At 34.3% G+C, this 13,836-nt stretch overlaps 1 protein-coding gene across 1 annotated transcript in view; it reads right to left on the reverse strand.

Annotated features, from left to right (window-relative positions):
- TP63 (tumor protein p63) overlaps positions 1 to 13,836 on the reverse strand; it is a 264,007-nt gene that overhangs the window by 167,459 nt on the left and 82,712 nt on the right. Inside the window, exons 2-3 of the mRNA XM_079156028.1 lie at positions 8,728 to 8,856; positions 7,809 to 7,941 (exon numbers count right to left, since the gene is read on the reverse strand). Of these exons, the coding sequence (XP_079012154.1) occupies positions 7,809 to 7,941; positions 8,728 to 8,856 (262 nt within the window). The remainder of the gene's footprint in view (positions 1 to 7,808; positions 7,942 to 8,727; positions 8,857 to 13,836) is intronic.

Below are 13,836 nucleotides of genomic sequence, written 5' to 3' on the forward strand. Positions count from 1 at the left end.
TACAGCAAATTAAAGGACAGGGATTGTCAGAATACATAAAAATGATCCAAGTCTATATTCTGCAAAGAAATCATTTTAAATATACTGATAACAGCACATATTAAAATTAAAAACAGACAAAATTTATCATGAAAAATGTCAAAAGAAAGATTTGCTGTATTAATTTTAATACAGACAAAGTCAACTTGCGAGAAAAGTACATTACCATAAATAAAAAGAAATACTATGTAATGGTGGCAGGGTCAATTCACCATGAAAATATAAGATTAAACATAATGTGTCCAACAACAAAGCTTTGACATACATGTAGAAAAACCTGATAGTTTTGAACAGAGAAAGAGACCATCCATAATTATATTCAAAAACTTCAACACTCTTTACTCAGTAGCTATTAAAAGGAATAGATGGAAAGTGAGAAAAGATATAGAAAAACTGCACAATGGCTAAACTAACTAAATCCAATTGACATTTATAGAACTTTCCACTCAACATAACCAAAGTATGGTCTTTTCAAGTGCCCATTATAATTTCCTAAAATAATCCGCATCCTGACTCCTGAAAAAAACTTTAATAAATTAAGAAATTGAAATCATACAAAGTATGCTTTCTGATCATAATGAAAGTAGAATTACAAGTTAGTATGGAAAAATAACAGAAAATATCCAAATGCTCAGAAATTAAACATGCTTCTAAATATTAATGGATCAAAGCAGAATTCTCAACAGAAATAATAAAATATTTTAAAATGGACAAAATTGAAAATTCAGAGTATCAATATTTATTAGAAGCATCTAAAGCAGTGTCTAATGAAAAATTTCTTGAAATTAATGCTAAGCTTTCCTGAAAAAGAAAATTCTCAAAAATATAGAATTCTAATCTAAGAAAGTTGAAAAAGAAGATCACAATAAATCCAAAGGAGAAGTTATGAAATCTGTCAGAAATAATGAAGTTGAAAAAAGGAAAATAATAGAGAAGAAAAGTAAAACCAAAGCATGAGGTTTGCTTGAAAGATAAATGAAAAAATTGATGAATCTCTGGTAAGACTGACAAAGAAAAGGAAGGTTACTAACATAAGAAATGAAAATGGATTATAATATCATTATAGATCTTACAGACATTAAAGGGATCAGAAAGGAAAATTCAAAATAATTCAGTGTATATACATTAACAACTTTGATTAATCAATTTCTCAAAAACCACAACTTTTCAAAACTCATCCAAGATAAATAATCTCAATATAGTCCTATACTATTAAAGAAACTGAATTCATGCCGGGCAAGGTGGAACATGCCTGTAATCCCCGCAATTTGGGAGGCTGAAGCAGGAGGATCGTGAATTCAAAGCCAGCCTCAACAGATTTGGGAGGCACTTAGCAACTCTAAGTCAGCAAGACCCTGACTCTAAATTAAAAAAAAAAAAAAAAAAGCTGGGGATGTGGTTCAGTGGTTAAGCACCCCTGGGTTCAATCCCCGGTATCAAAAAAACAAAGAACAAAAAACAAAACAAAACAAAACAAAACACACACACACACACACAAAAAAAAAAAAAAAAACAAGTCATAATTACAGAGCTCCCCAAAAAGAAATCTTAGGCCCAGACAGTTTTGTTGGTGAATTTCATCAAACTTGTGAAAAAAAACTTAATATATACAATATTTTCCTAAAACAGACACTTCACTCAAAATAGAAATACAGAAATCATACAGAAGAAAATGAATAGGATCATCAGGATTAAAATGACTATACATCATTACTAATATCTCTCAATGGTGGGATTGACACTTTGAACTGTGGTTTCTTTCCTATCTATCAAAGTCTGAAGTTCTGAAGTCTACAGAATTTTGTCTCATTGTTTGAGTTACTACAAATGGTGCTGCAGCAAAACCTTCATTTTTCCATCTGTGTGTGTGTGTGTGTGTGTGTGTGTGTGTGTGTGTGTATGTATGTGTGAAGTTCATTTGTGTCCATGCACATAAGGCTGTGGGTGTTTGTGTGTACCCTTTATATCTAAATTGTTTTATGGAATAAATACCTAGAACTGGAACTTAATGGCCAAAGGAAAGTTTCTTAAAAATTAAATAAATTAGAATGGGCAAATTAACCTCCAATATATCAATTTATGCTCCTGCCAACAGTGAAAATATTGTTTTTCAGCAATCTCACCAGCATTAACTATTATCAATCATTTAAACTCTTGCTGATTAGAGAGATATAAGTAATCTTATTGTTTCAACCTATAAAATTTGTATTTGTTAAGAAGTTGAAAAAAATTATGTCCATTGAACATTTGTATATTCTTCATGTGTTGAATACCTATTGCCCCTGGGGGAAATTCAACTTTCTTGTATTAATTTTTAAGCATTTATTTTATTAGGATTATTAAACCTTCATCATTAATTATAATTTTTAAAGTTTGTATTATTTTTTATATATAAAAATTTTAGTCAAATTTTTCAGTCTTATCTTTTAAAACTTCTAAGTTTCACATTATATTTTTATAACAACAGTTATCCAAACTTGGACTACTTTTTCCCTTCCCTGATTTGATCAATTTTAGTCATACTTCAAGGTGTCCATACAAATCACCTTCTCTTTAAACTACTGCCAGTCTTTCTCAGGTAGAAGAAATCAATACTTTTTAATGAATCTTTTCAAAATATATGTATATCTGAGTTGCTTTTGTAGGTAACTTTATGCACATTTGCCTTTAATGCTGTATTCCTGTCTTTGTAAAGTAAGAGACTGATTTTTTCATCTGCATCATAAAGATCACAGCATACAGTAGGTGCTAAATAATCATTGTGGTTATATCAGCATGCACGATCGAAAGCATGTAAATCTACATCATGTAAGAAGCAGGGTATTATGCTAGGTGCTACAGCCTATGCCTTTCCAGGTATCTTGATATTGACCTGTTGATATGTAGGGGTGGGACCCTTCACATATATCTGGGAGAGTGCAACAAGGATTTGCAAAAACAGATCACTAGGTAATTATCACTCAACTTCTTAGGGAAACATATAATGCAGCCTTAAAGGGTTTCCCTCCATGTTCAGGGAATATACAAATTAAGAGTGACGTGGCCAGTACCGATCATTTCAGGACATCTAAGTGTTAATATCATTGTTCACCTCTTGAAAATAGGACAGGCACACTTACACAGTTCACAAGTAATCCAAAGCTGAGATATAATTTATTATGTAACAAACTCAAAAACCAACAAGGTCTTGAAAAGATAAATTAAAACAGGATTTTTTGAGAAACTTCACTCACCTTCATTTACTGTTCCAAAGAACTACTTTCTCAGTGACATTAATTAAGAAGACACACAGACAATTCCCTGTAATTCATTTCAACTCTCCTTTGTTAATCAGAATAAAACACTTTGATTCCATTTCATGACTAGTTATTAAGGTAAAGGTTATATCAAAAATCAGCACAAAAGGGAATGAATTTCCCAGTTTCAATATTTCTGTCATTAATAATCTGACATGTCTTTTCATGTCCATAGAGTTATGTTTCTTGCATAGGAAGAAACATAACATGGTTGAGTTTCCCAACTTATTAAAAATATTATACTGAAGAGGAAAATAATTTATGAGCAGCCTTTGGAAACTGTTTAGCAATTAGGTTATACACACACACACAAAAAGAGAAAATCTGCTATTGAGTAATGGAAGAAAAACTCACACCATTTGTAGTAAGAGGGTAGAAGGACTAGGAATCTAAGAGGAGCCTTTTAATTTACAAACTGGAATGCTAATTAGTAACATCCTGAGCAGGTCTACCTTTTTGTTGCTTCTGCTGCCAAGGACTATTGTGGTCTAGCCTCATCTCTGTGACAGTCACATGTAGACACAAATGATATGAAGATATTGGAACAGTTCTAAGACAAGGGAAGACCTAGGATTCACATAGGAATGTAATTTATGAAGAAATGCCTCTCTTCTTTGGAGACAAAAACAGGGCCACCACAGATAGGCAAGCTTGTTTATTCAGTCAAGTTCATTCTCACTCTAGTTTCATATACCTTTCAATACCATTGCCCCAAGTGCCTTATTTTGTTTCTTTCACCCTATTTCATTTTTCCTAGCTGTTCCTGAATCCCTTATTATAGAGACCTAGTATATAACCTCAAGCACTAGGCATGATGAAATAGGGTCCCTGACCTTTGGAAACAGAGAAATAAACAATTCAGACTGGTGGGAAAGTGTATGGAAGGGATTCACAGAGAAGGAGGGCAAATAGGACGATGAGGGACAGATAAGAACTAGAGAGAGAGCAGAAAAAAAATGGAAATGGTATTTTCAGGAAGAACATTTCCAAGAATACAAAAAGTTAAAAACAGCATGATACTTTAAGAAGCCACATGACTCAGTATGTAAAAAGATAATAATGATAGAAAAAAAAACTTTAAAAGCTTGTAGTGTTAAGTCGTTTATTTGTTGATTTCTACTTCTTTTGTTGAATGCACCCCATGAACTACAGAACACTAAAGAAAGAAATTAAAGAAAACCTTAGAAGATGGAAAGATCTTTCATGTTCATGGATAGGCAGAATTAATATTGTCAAAATGGCCATACTACCAAAAGTGCTATACAGATTCAATGCAATTCCAATTCAAATCCCAATGATGTACCTTACAGAAATAGAGCAAGCAATTATGAAATTCATCTGGAAGAATAAGAAACCCAGAATAGCTAAAACAATCCTCAGTAGAAAGAGCGAAGCAGGGGGTATCGCAATACCAGATCTTCAACTCTATTACAAAGCAATAGTAACAAAAACGGCATGGTATTGGTACCAAAATAGACAGGTAGATCAATGGTACAGAATAGAGGACATGGACACAAACCCAAATAAATACAATTTTCTCATACTAGACAAAGGTTCCAAAAATATGCAATGGAGAAAAGATAGCTTCTTCAATAAATGGTGCTGGGAAAACTAGAAAACCATATGCAACAGAATGAAATTAAATCCCTATCTCTCACCCTGCACAAAACTCAACTCAAAATGGATCAAGGACCTCGGAATCAGACCAGAGACCCTGCATCTTATAGAAGAAAAGGTAGGTCCAAACCTTCAACTTGTTGGCTTAGGAGCAGACTTCCTTAACAGGACTCCCATAGCACAAGAAATAAAAGCTAGAATCAACCACTGGGATAGATTCAAACTAAAAAGCTTTCTCTCAGCAAAGGAAACTATCAGTAATGGGAAGAGAGAGCCTACAGAGTGGGAGAATATCTTTGCCACTCATACTTCAGATAGAGCGCTAATTTCCAGAATGTATAAAGAACTCAAAAAACTCTACACCAAGAATACAAATAATCCAGTCAACAAATGGGCTAAGGAAATGAACAGACACTTCACAGAAGAAGATGTACAAGCAATCAACAGATATATGAAAAAATGTTCACCATCTTTAGTAATAAGAGAAATGCAAATCAAAACTACACTAAGATTCCATCTCACCCCAATTAGAATGGCAATTATCAAGAACACAAGCAACAATAGGTGTTGGCGAGGATGTGGGGAAAAAGGTACACTCATACATTGCTGGTGGGGTTGCAAATTAGTGCAGCCACTCTGGAAAGCAGTATAGAGATTTCTCAGAAAGCTTGGGATGGAACCACCATTTGACCCAGCTATCCCATTCCTTGGCCTATACCCAAAGGACTTAAAATCAGCATACTACAGAGATACAGCCACATCAATGTTCATAGCTACTGAATTCACTATGGCCAGATTATGGAGCCAACCTAGATGCCCTTCAGTTGATGAATGGATAAGGAAACTGTAGCATATATATACAATGGAATATTACTCCACCATGAAGAATGATAAAATTATGGCATTTGCAGGCAAATGGATGAAATTGGAAGATGTCATGCTAAGTGAGATAAGCCAATCTCAAAAAACTAAAGGATGAATGATCTCGCTGATAAGCAGATGAGGACATATAAGGGGGGTGTAGGAGGAGTTAGTGTTAGGGTTAGGTTTAGGGTCAGGGATAAGGAGGGTGGTAAGAATGGAGAAAGGAAGGACTGTATAGAGGGAAAAGAGGGGTGGGGGGGAAGGGGAAAAAATAACAGAATGAATCAAACAACATTGCCCTATGTAAATTTATGTTTTTTAATTAAAATAAATTAAAAAAATTTAAAAAAAATATTTTCTCTGATAAGTGGATGACAATATATAATGAGGGTGGTGGCGGCCAGGGGGTGGGGGTAAGAGAAGAATGAAGGAACTTTGGATGGTGTAGAGGAAAATGGGGCAGGAGCAGGGGTGGGGGGGAGGAAAGATAGTAGACTGAGACAGATATCATTCCCCTACGTGTATGCATGGTTACATGAATGGTATGAATCTACATTGTGTACAACCATAGAAATGAAAAGTTGTACCTCATTTGTGTATAATGAATCAAAATGTAGTCTATAAAAATCAAAATTTAAATAAAAAATAAACTAAAAAAACTGTTAAAAAAAAGCTTGTGCTTCTTCACTTTAAACTTATAAATTTTTTTATCTACTGCTATGAATCCAAGAGTCATAACATAAAATATCTACAGAAAATACAAAGACAGTTTTGCCAAGGCATCTACTACCCATCAAAATGCAGTATTTTATGTGGACTGAGAATGTCCTAATTGTTAAGATACAGTCAGTCAAATAAGAGTTTACACATCTTCACGTTCACTTATAATATATCCCAAGACCTTGAATGGCCTAACACTGGGATTATCTGAGAACTTCAGTAATCCAAGGATAACTGGGAAGATCTGTATTGAAATTAAAGGGGCCAATGACATAATGTATTTTTCCTACATCAATTTAGTGACAAAATGTCACTGTATTTACAGAGGTTGTTTTCTCTTTCTTTTCCCACTTTACTTTCTCCCATATTAAGAAATATATTTTATGCCAAAAAGGGTTTTATTGTGAAAATAAATAAAATCTTATATCAAATAAGAAAGACAAGCCTTTTCTAAGAATTCTTATTAGTTATGTCAACAGGCATTCTAGAACACCCCACACGCTTCCTAGGTCTTTACCCCATTTTTATAGAATTTTTAATATAAAAAATAGCAAAATTTATAAAATGAATAAATGATTTTTTTAAAAAAGAAGAAAATCCGTCAACACTATCTACAGTATAAATAGTCAATTTCATCTAAGTCACCTACACATCTCAGAAAAGTATATTTGTTATCATTAACCCATTATGCTCCTTAGCTTATCTAGGAGGTATGTGACATATAAGGGAACCATTTCATAAATGAGAAACTGAGTTCGAAGGTCAAGAGTGACTCAGTAGTAAAGCCAGGAAAAGCTTATCTTTATCTCAGTTATCTTCTTTCTTCTTACTGTGTTACCAGGTTCTCAAATCTGTGTACGTGCATAGAATTGACTTTCTTCTTCATCAAAAGTGAGTTCAATGAGAAGGATTATTTGCCATAGTGAAAAGTGCTCTCAAATTAGATCTAGATGCTCTTTCTTTCCTTGTCTCTACCATTTGGAAAATCTTGAGTGGTATCATCTGCTCTAAGTTGGGATTGACATTAGAGAACTCATATAAAATATGCAAAAGATTCTTTCCAACCTCCTTCCCACACATTATAGAGAGTTAAGGCAAATCCAGAATCCATGAACTACTACTAATCATGCCTTGACTGAATAAATTTGTTCTTTCCAAAGGTCTTATCTATTCAGATCCATCTGCCTTTTTAGATACCTTTAATAAAAACAGGATTTATAGAGTTGAGTACAGCATGGCCTACTGATTAAAGAGTAAATTCAGGCCACTCACCCACATGGGGTCACTGAGGTCCGAGTCTTGCATACGGATACAGTCCATGCTAATCTCAATCTTGTTTGTTGCACCATTTTCTGATGGTTCATCCACAAAGTTCAAGTCAATAGGCTGAACTGAACATATAGGCCTAACATAATAGAAAGAAAAAATGTGCATTAGCCCTGGGAAAGGACTAAAATACACTCACCAGGTTGGTAACAATGAGTGCTTTCTATTTCAAAGTTTGCAAGGTCATTACTTGCTGAGAGTCAGAAGAGTTTGAATCCTGGCTCAGTCTTTACCAGATGTATAATTTGAAGCAGTTTAAATCTAAATCCTATTTGTTAAATGGGAATCATGACCCCTGTACTCTTCAAAGAATTGCTGGATGTAATGCAGGACAGGAGAGATGGATCAGTGATAAAGTATTTTATATCCTATCCTGCAGGATTCTCAGTGCGCTGATATTCTCTTCAACCATCTCCTTAATTTATTACTTATTCAAGCTAGCTTTAAATAAAGATCTAATAACATTTTTCATAGCAAGAGAAGAATGATCAACAAAATTGGGTGTTTTACCTTCTCAGGTGATAATTGCATTGTAACATTGGATAAGTCTTCAAGACAAAGGAGGAGTAGATTTTGAGTATCAGAGAGACACTTTAAAAGTGATTTTGGGTTGTTCAGGAGATCCTTATAGACTTTCCAAAATTTTATCTCTTTGGAATAATAATGAACTTTTGTGATTGGAAACTGAACAAATAACCACAAGATTTTGAACATAGAGATAATATTGGAGGCAAGAAATTTCCCTGACAACATTAATTTTTTACTAATTCTAGAAACATGCCCTAGTGAGTTATATTTTCACTATCCATATTTACCTATCTCTAATGGTTCAAATACAACATATTCTTGTTTTTTTGATACTTACTGTTCCAGAAAATCCCAGATATGCTGGAAAACCTCTGGACTGAGGAATTCACTCGTCTGTGTGCTCTGGGACATGGTGGATCTGTAATAACTTTCTTTCCAAGAGAAATGCGCTGGGGTTTCTACAAAGCTAAAAAGGACAAAAATGAAGCTAGGATTATATTTCTACAATTATGATACAGAATATTTAAATTAAAATGTTTTATCAAAACATTAAGGAAGTCTATAAAATCATACAGGTATACATAGTACATTTTTCAAGTTGCACAATGGTGTTTCTTTAGGAAGCACTGTGGATCCATTTGGCTATAAACTCAGACAGACTTCCCATGCTAGACAATCAACCCTTTTATCAAATTGGTCTTTCTTAATTAATAATGTTGTTATGTGCTATCATTTCCTGGTCCAACATCTGTGTTCTGCAGATCTCAAAAAGAAAATAAACATTCCCTCATTAAATTTGACAGCAAGTCTGACCTATTATTAAACCCATTTTATAAGTGTCTCAACTGCTTATCTGCACATTCTGCCTCTAGCAGGTAAGAAGTAGAATTAGGAAATAGAAATGAGCTCACAGAACTTCACCTTCAGGTTAATCACCCCTTCCATTACTACAATCTTAGCATCACACTCAGGGACAATAAACTCAAACCTCCAGACCCAAATTTAAATCACTAGCACCTTTGGGGGGTGTGTGTGTGTGTGTGTGTAAGTGGTTGTTCTTAATTAGAGTTTAGAATTCTATGTTAGACTAAGAGATAAGCAAGCAATTGAACACTGCGAATTAATAACATTTTTGTTTGCTTCATTTTGCTCCTAGATCTTCATATTTTTTACTTAAACATTTTTAAAACTCTGCTCCCCACATGCCTGAAGTGAAACACCAGCTTTCTCAGATGACACAGTCTCCAAATCTGAATATTATTATCCATGCAGATCATCTTAGTAGTGATTAACTACTAAGTGGACTTGTTTTACTCCAGGACAAAAATTGGCTAAGCTTTTAATCATTATTGCTCATATTATAACAATTAAATAAATAGTACCCCAAGATAATCAATCATCATCTTAAATTTTCAAATGTATGTTCTAGTCTAGTAACATAATAGTATTGGATTTATTAATAATAAATTTCTAAGCTACCTGAAATAGTGCATTCATTTGCTCAAATTACACATATAGAGAACACTTATTATTTTCCAGGATGCATAATGGCACTAGAAATAAAGAGTGAATAAGGACTGTCCCACACCTCGGGGAGGTCACAGTGTAGAAATAAGGCAGGAAAACAAGCCTCTGCTAGATATGATTAACAGTATAGCCAGTACTGTAAAAACAAAGATGAAACAGGTAACCTTATCTTCAGGACTAAGGAAATTAACAGATGATGAGATGAAACTAGCCCAGGCCAGGTAAGGACCAATGATACAGAGTGGGTGTTGTGAGGCAGTAGCATAAACAAAATACTAAAATAAAAAGTAGTTTGGTGCATGTAAGAAATTGCCAAGGGACTCTGTTAGTAAGGTATAAAATTTGGGACAGATAATATTGCGAGATGGAGCAGGAGAGAAAAATAGAAACTTAGATGCTATATTAAAAAGTGTTTGAGTACTTCAATACTTGTATTGAAAGGTATATTCAAAAGATATTTTTAAATTAACTTTTTGAGATAGCTGTAGATTCACATATAGTTGTAATAAATAAAAGCACAGAGAGGTGTCTTGTATCATTTACCCAGTTTTCCCAAGAGCTGTAAAAACTATTATACCTGTCACTATGTAATAATGACATTGATAAAATCCACTGCTCTTATTCAGAAATCCTTAGGCTTACTTATGCTCATTGTGTAGTGTGAATTTCATTCTCTACAATTACATCACATATTTAGGGTAGTAAATCTACCTCCATGCTATTAAAGGATTTGACACACGAGATGGACACATTTAGAATATGCTCTGCATTGATCAATATTGATCAATATGGAGGTTCTACGGAGGAAGGATTTATATTAACATGACAGTTCATGGCCAATGTGGGTTATTTAGGAGGCTGTTTCACCAGTCCAGCTAAGACAACAGTAGAATAGAATCAGTAGGAATGGAGAAGATGGAGACAAATGAAATCATTAGTGGAAAAGGTTAAATAAGTATGGGTTTGTTACTATTGGAGGGAAAAGAAAGAGTCAAACACATTTCTAGCTTGCTTGAACAGAGTGACTGATAATTCCACTGAAGACAGTTTGAAATTTGGCATGGAGAAGGAGGAGATTCTGAATTGCATATGAAGTTTGAAATACCTATGGGATATATAAAAAATAAAATTGACTATTGAATAAGTCTTAAACTTTAGTCGAAAAATGGACTTGGTGTTTGGAAACATAAATTCTTATCACAGGATGAAAATGAATCCATGCTAGTGGATACAATGATCAGGCAAAACATATAATGAGGAGAGGAGGGACCCCATTTGGAGAATCTGAGAACTAGCAAACTGAGAAGTATAGGGTATCTTAGAAACCAAGGTAAAAAACAGTAATAAAAATTATCATCACTACTAAGGGATTCAAGAAAATAAGACCCAAAAAACAGATTTGACATTAAAAAGTCATTAACCATCTTGATACTTGTACTTTCTATTTATTAATGATGGCACAAAAAAATTCAGTACTTTGAGGAATATCCAGAGGTATAAAGGGAATGTTCTTGGTATAGATGATTATGCCCAAAAAGGTAAAGAAGAACAAATGAAAAATTCAAGATATTGGAAAGAAAGGGAATGGTATGGAGAAAGATCCTGGAAGAGGCATGCAGGAAGGAGTCGAGGGCTTAAGTGGAGAATGTGTCTAGAATTGAAACCCCTTGACCCTTCATTCTAAGAGGAAGGAAAGAAGATGACATGTGCATTTCAATGTTTTCATTCACCATAGGACTTGTAACACAAGCTTTTTTTTTTTAAGAAGGATGTTTTTCTATACAAAATAATTTACTAATTTTGTCTCATCACAATGGCCTTCCCGTTTCAACAAGATGAGCAGAAAATGGCATAGGAAAACTAGTAATGGTAGTTGAAATATATTTATAGAATGTCTAGTCCTTTTGCAGATTCTCACTGTCACAGAAGCAGCTGATTCTCAAATGTAGCATAAAAACACACACACCTGATTTTACTATACTCAAGGGAAACTTACCACCCAAATACTCTGACAGCATCCCCAATCCTTAGATGAAAGCGGTTCAGGACTCTGAATATGACTTTAGCTTCTTCTATTCATTCACACATCCATCCATGTATTACCCATCCGTCCATCATCCACCCATCCATCAAATCTATCAACTCATTGAATTATTAGTTAAGCCTTTCTTACCAATCTCTCTAGATAAAATGTCTTTTAATTGGCCCTAGGCACATTCTAAACCACATAAATCCTTTACATTTTTAGTTCAGAAACCATTCACATCTTTGAATTTTCTCTGCTATTATAATCATTACTGATATTGTCAGATTGTGTTTTAAAGATGCCAAAGTATACCTTGATGTATTTCAGTACATTACCTCTTCATAGCACCCAATAGCTTCTAAGGGTCCTGGAGGACTAAATATATCCATGGGCTTGCTTTAAATCCACCTTCCCAAATCACTCACCTGCTCTAAATCAGACCTATTAATATCTTTCCTTCCTTTTATGGAAATTTTTCCATTTCAATTTCTTGTTGAAAAATGACCAGTTGGTTTTTTTTCTCTCTCCATCCATCCCAGCTCAAACCTTTATGTCAATCTCACTCTTGGCAAACAAAAAAGGTCAAAATGCATTTAGAGCACATCTTATGCCTTAATATTCCAATTTATCACAATTTAAACAACAAAGTATCATAGCCAACAAAGTCCTTTTTACATATCACTGAACTGTTAAATTCTTAAAAGAATCTCCATTTTTTACCTATTTCTCTTCTGTTCTACTGCCCCTCATAGTTAGTGGACTTCCTTTTCATCTTCAGAACACTTTTCCCTCACAATGACCTTTCTTAAGATTCGATTGCTCTCAGTTTGACTCTGTCATGACCCACATTTCTCTCTATTCAGAGAGAAATAGAACAACTCTATAATAAGTCTATAGCTTCCTTTTCTCATACTCTCCTTCCCACTAAGTCTTTTGTCAGAATTTTCTCCCAAACTATGTACCTATATGAGGACCGGTCTTCCCCAAACAGCATTTCTTTAGGTTACCCCTTCCCTGACTCAGAATTTACAGTCACTAACTTTGTGCCCTTGACAAAAATCTAGTAACGTCTTTGCGCCTTATTCCTTTAGGCAAATCCATTTGTCCAAATTATTCAGCCAGATTTATCCTACAGGTGTTTCTTTTCACCCTTTAGCTTTTCCAGATTGTGACCTCTTAACTTTACCAGCATTTCCAAATTCTTTACATTTGTCTGTGTCCAGTTCAAAACTCCGCTCACCAAGAAAAAGTACACAATTTTTATTTTTTTGTTGTTTGATTTCACTGCCTCAGTTAGGTATGCCTTAAGTAGTCTTGTTCTCAGTTAATTCTAATGTAATTTACCCATGTTGAAATGGTGCTTCCATTTTGTATATACAAGTCTATTGCTCTAACAAGTAAGGAACTAGGAGTGAAAAAACATTATTTTCCTGGGCCCTCATATGACAGAGCTGTAGAATGAAGAAAACTAGAAGACAGAACAGAATCCCTGACATAATAACAGGGCATTCATAAACACTTGTTGAATGAATGCTCTTAGAGTCATGTAGAATGGCCTTAGGGCTAGTATGGAAATACACATTCAATCAACTCCTACTCTCTTTGATTTTGGTGGTGCTGGGAATCGAACCTTGCTCATGCTAGGCAAGTGCTCTTTCATTCACCTAACTCCCCAACTTTCTTTTTGTTAAACATAACAACCTCAGGGAAAAAAATGCATATTTTGCAACAAAACAGAAAAGAAAAATGAAGACCAAACACAAGAACCAAGAGATAGGTACTTCTCAGAGATGCCTAAGGACTCAGGTATGACACCACGACCAGTGAGGACCTGAAGGAGATCCTGGGGGATCAAGAGAAATGTACTTAAACCTGCTGTTCTTGCTTCCAAAA

This window comes from Sciurus vulgaris (genome assembly GCF_902686455.1).
Source record: "Sciurus vulgaris genome assembly, chromosome: 10".
Classification (NCBI taxonomy): Eukaryota; Metazoa; Chordata; class Mammalia; order Rodentia; family Sciuridae; genus Sciurus; species Sciurus vulgaris.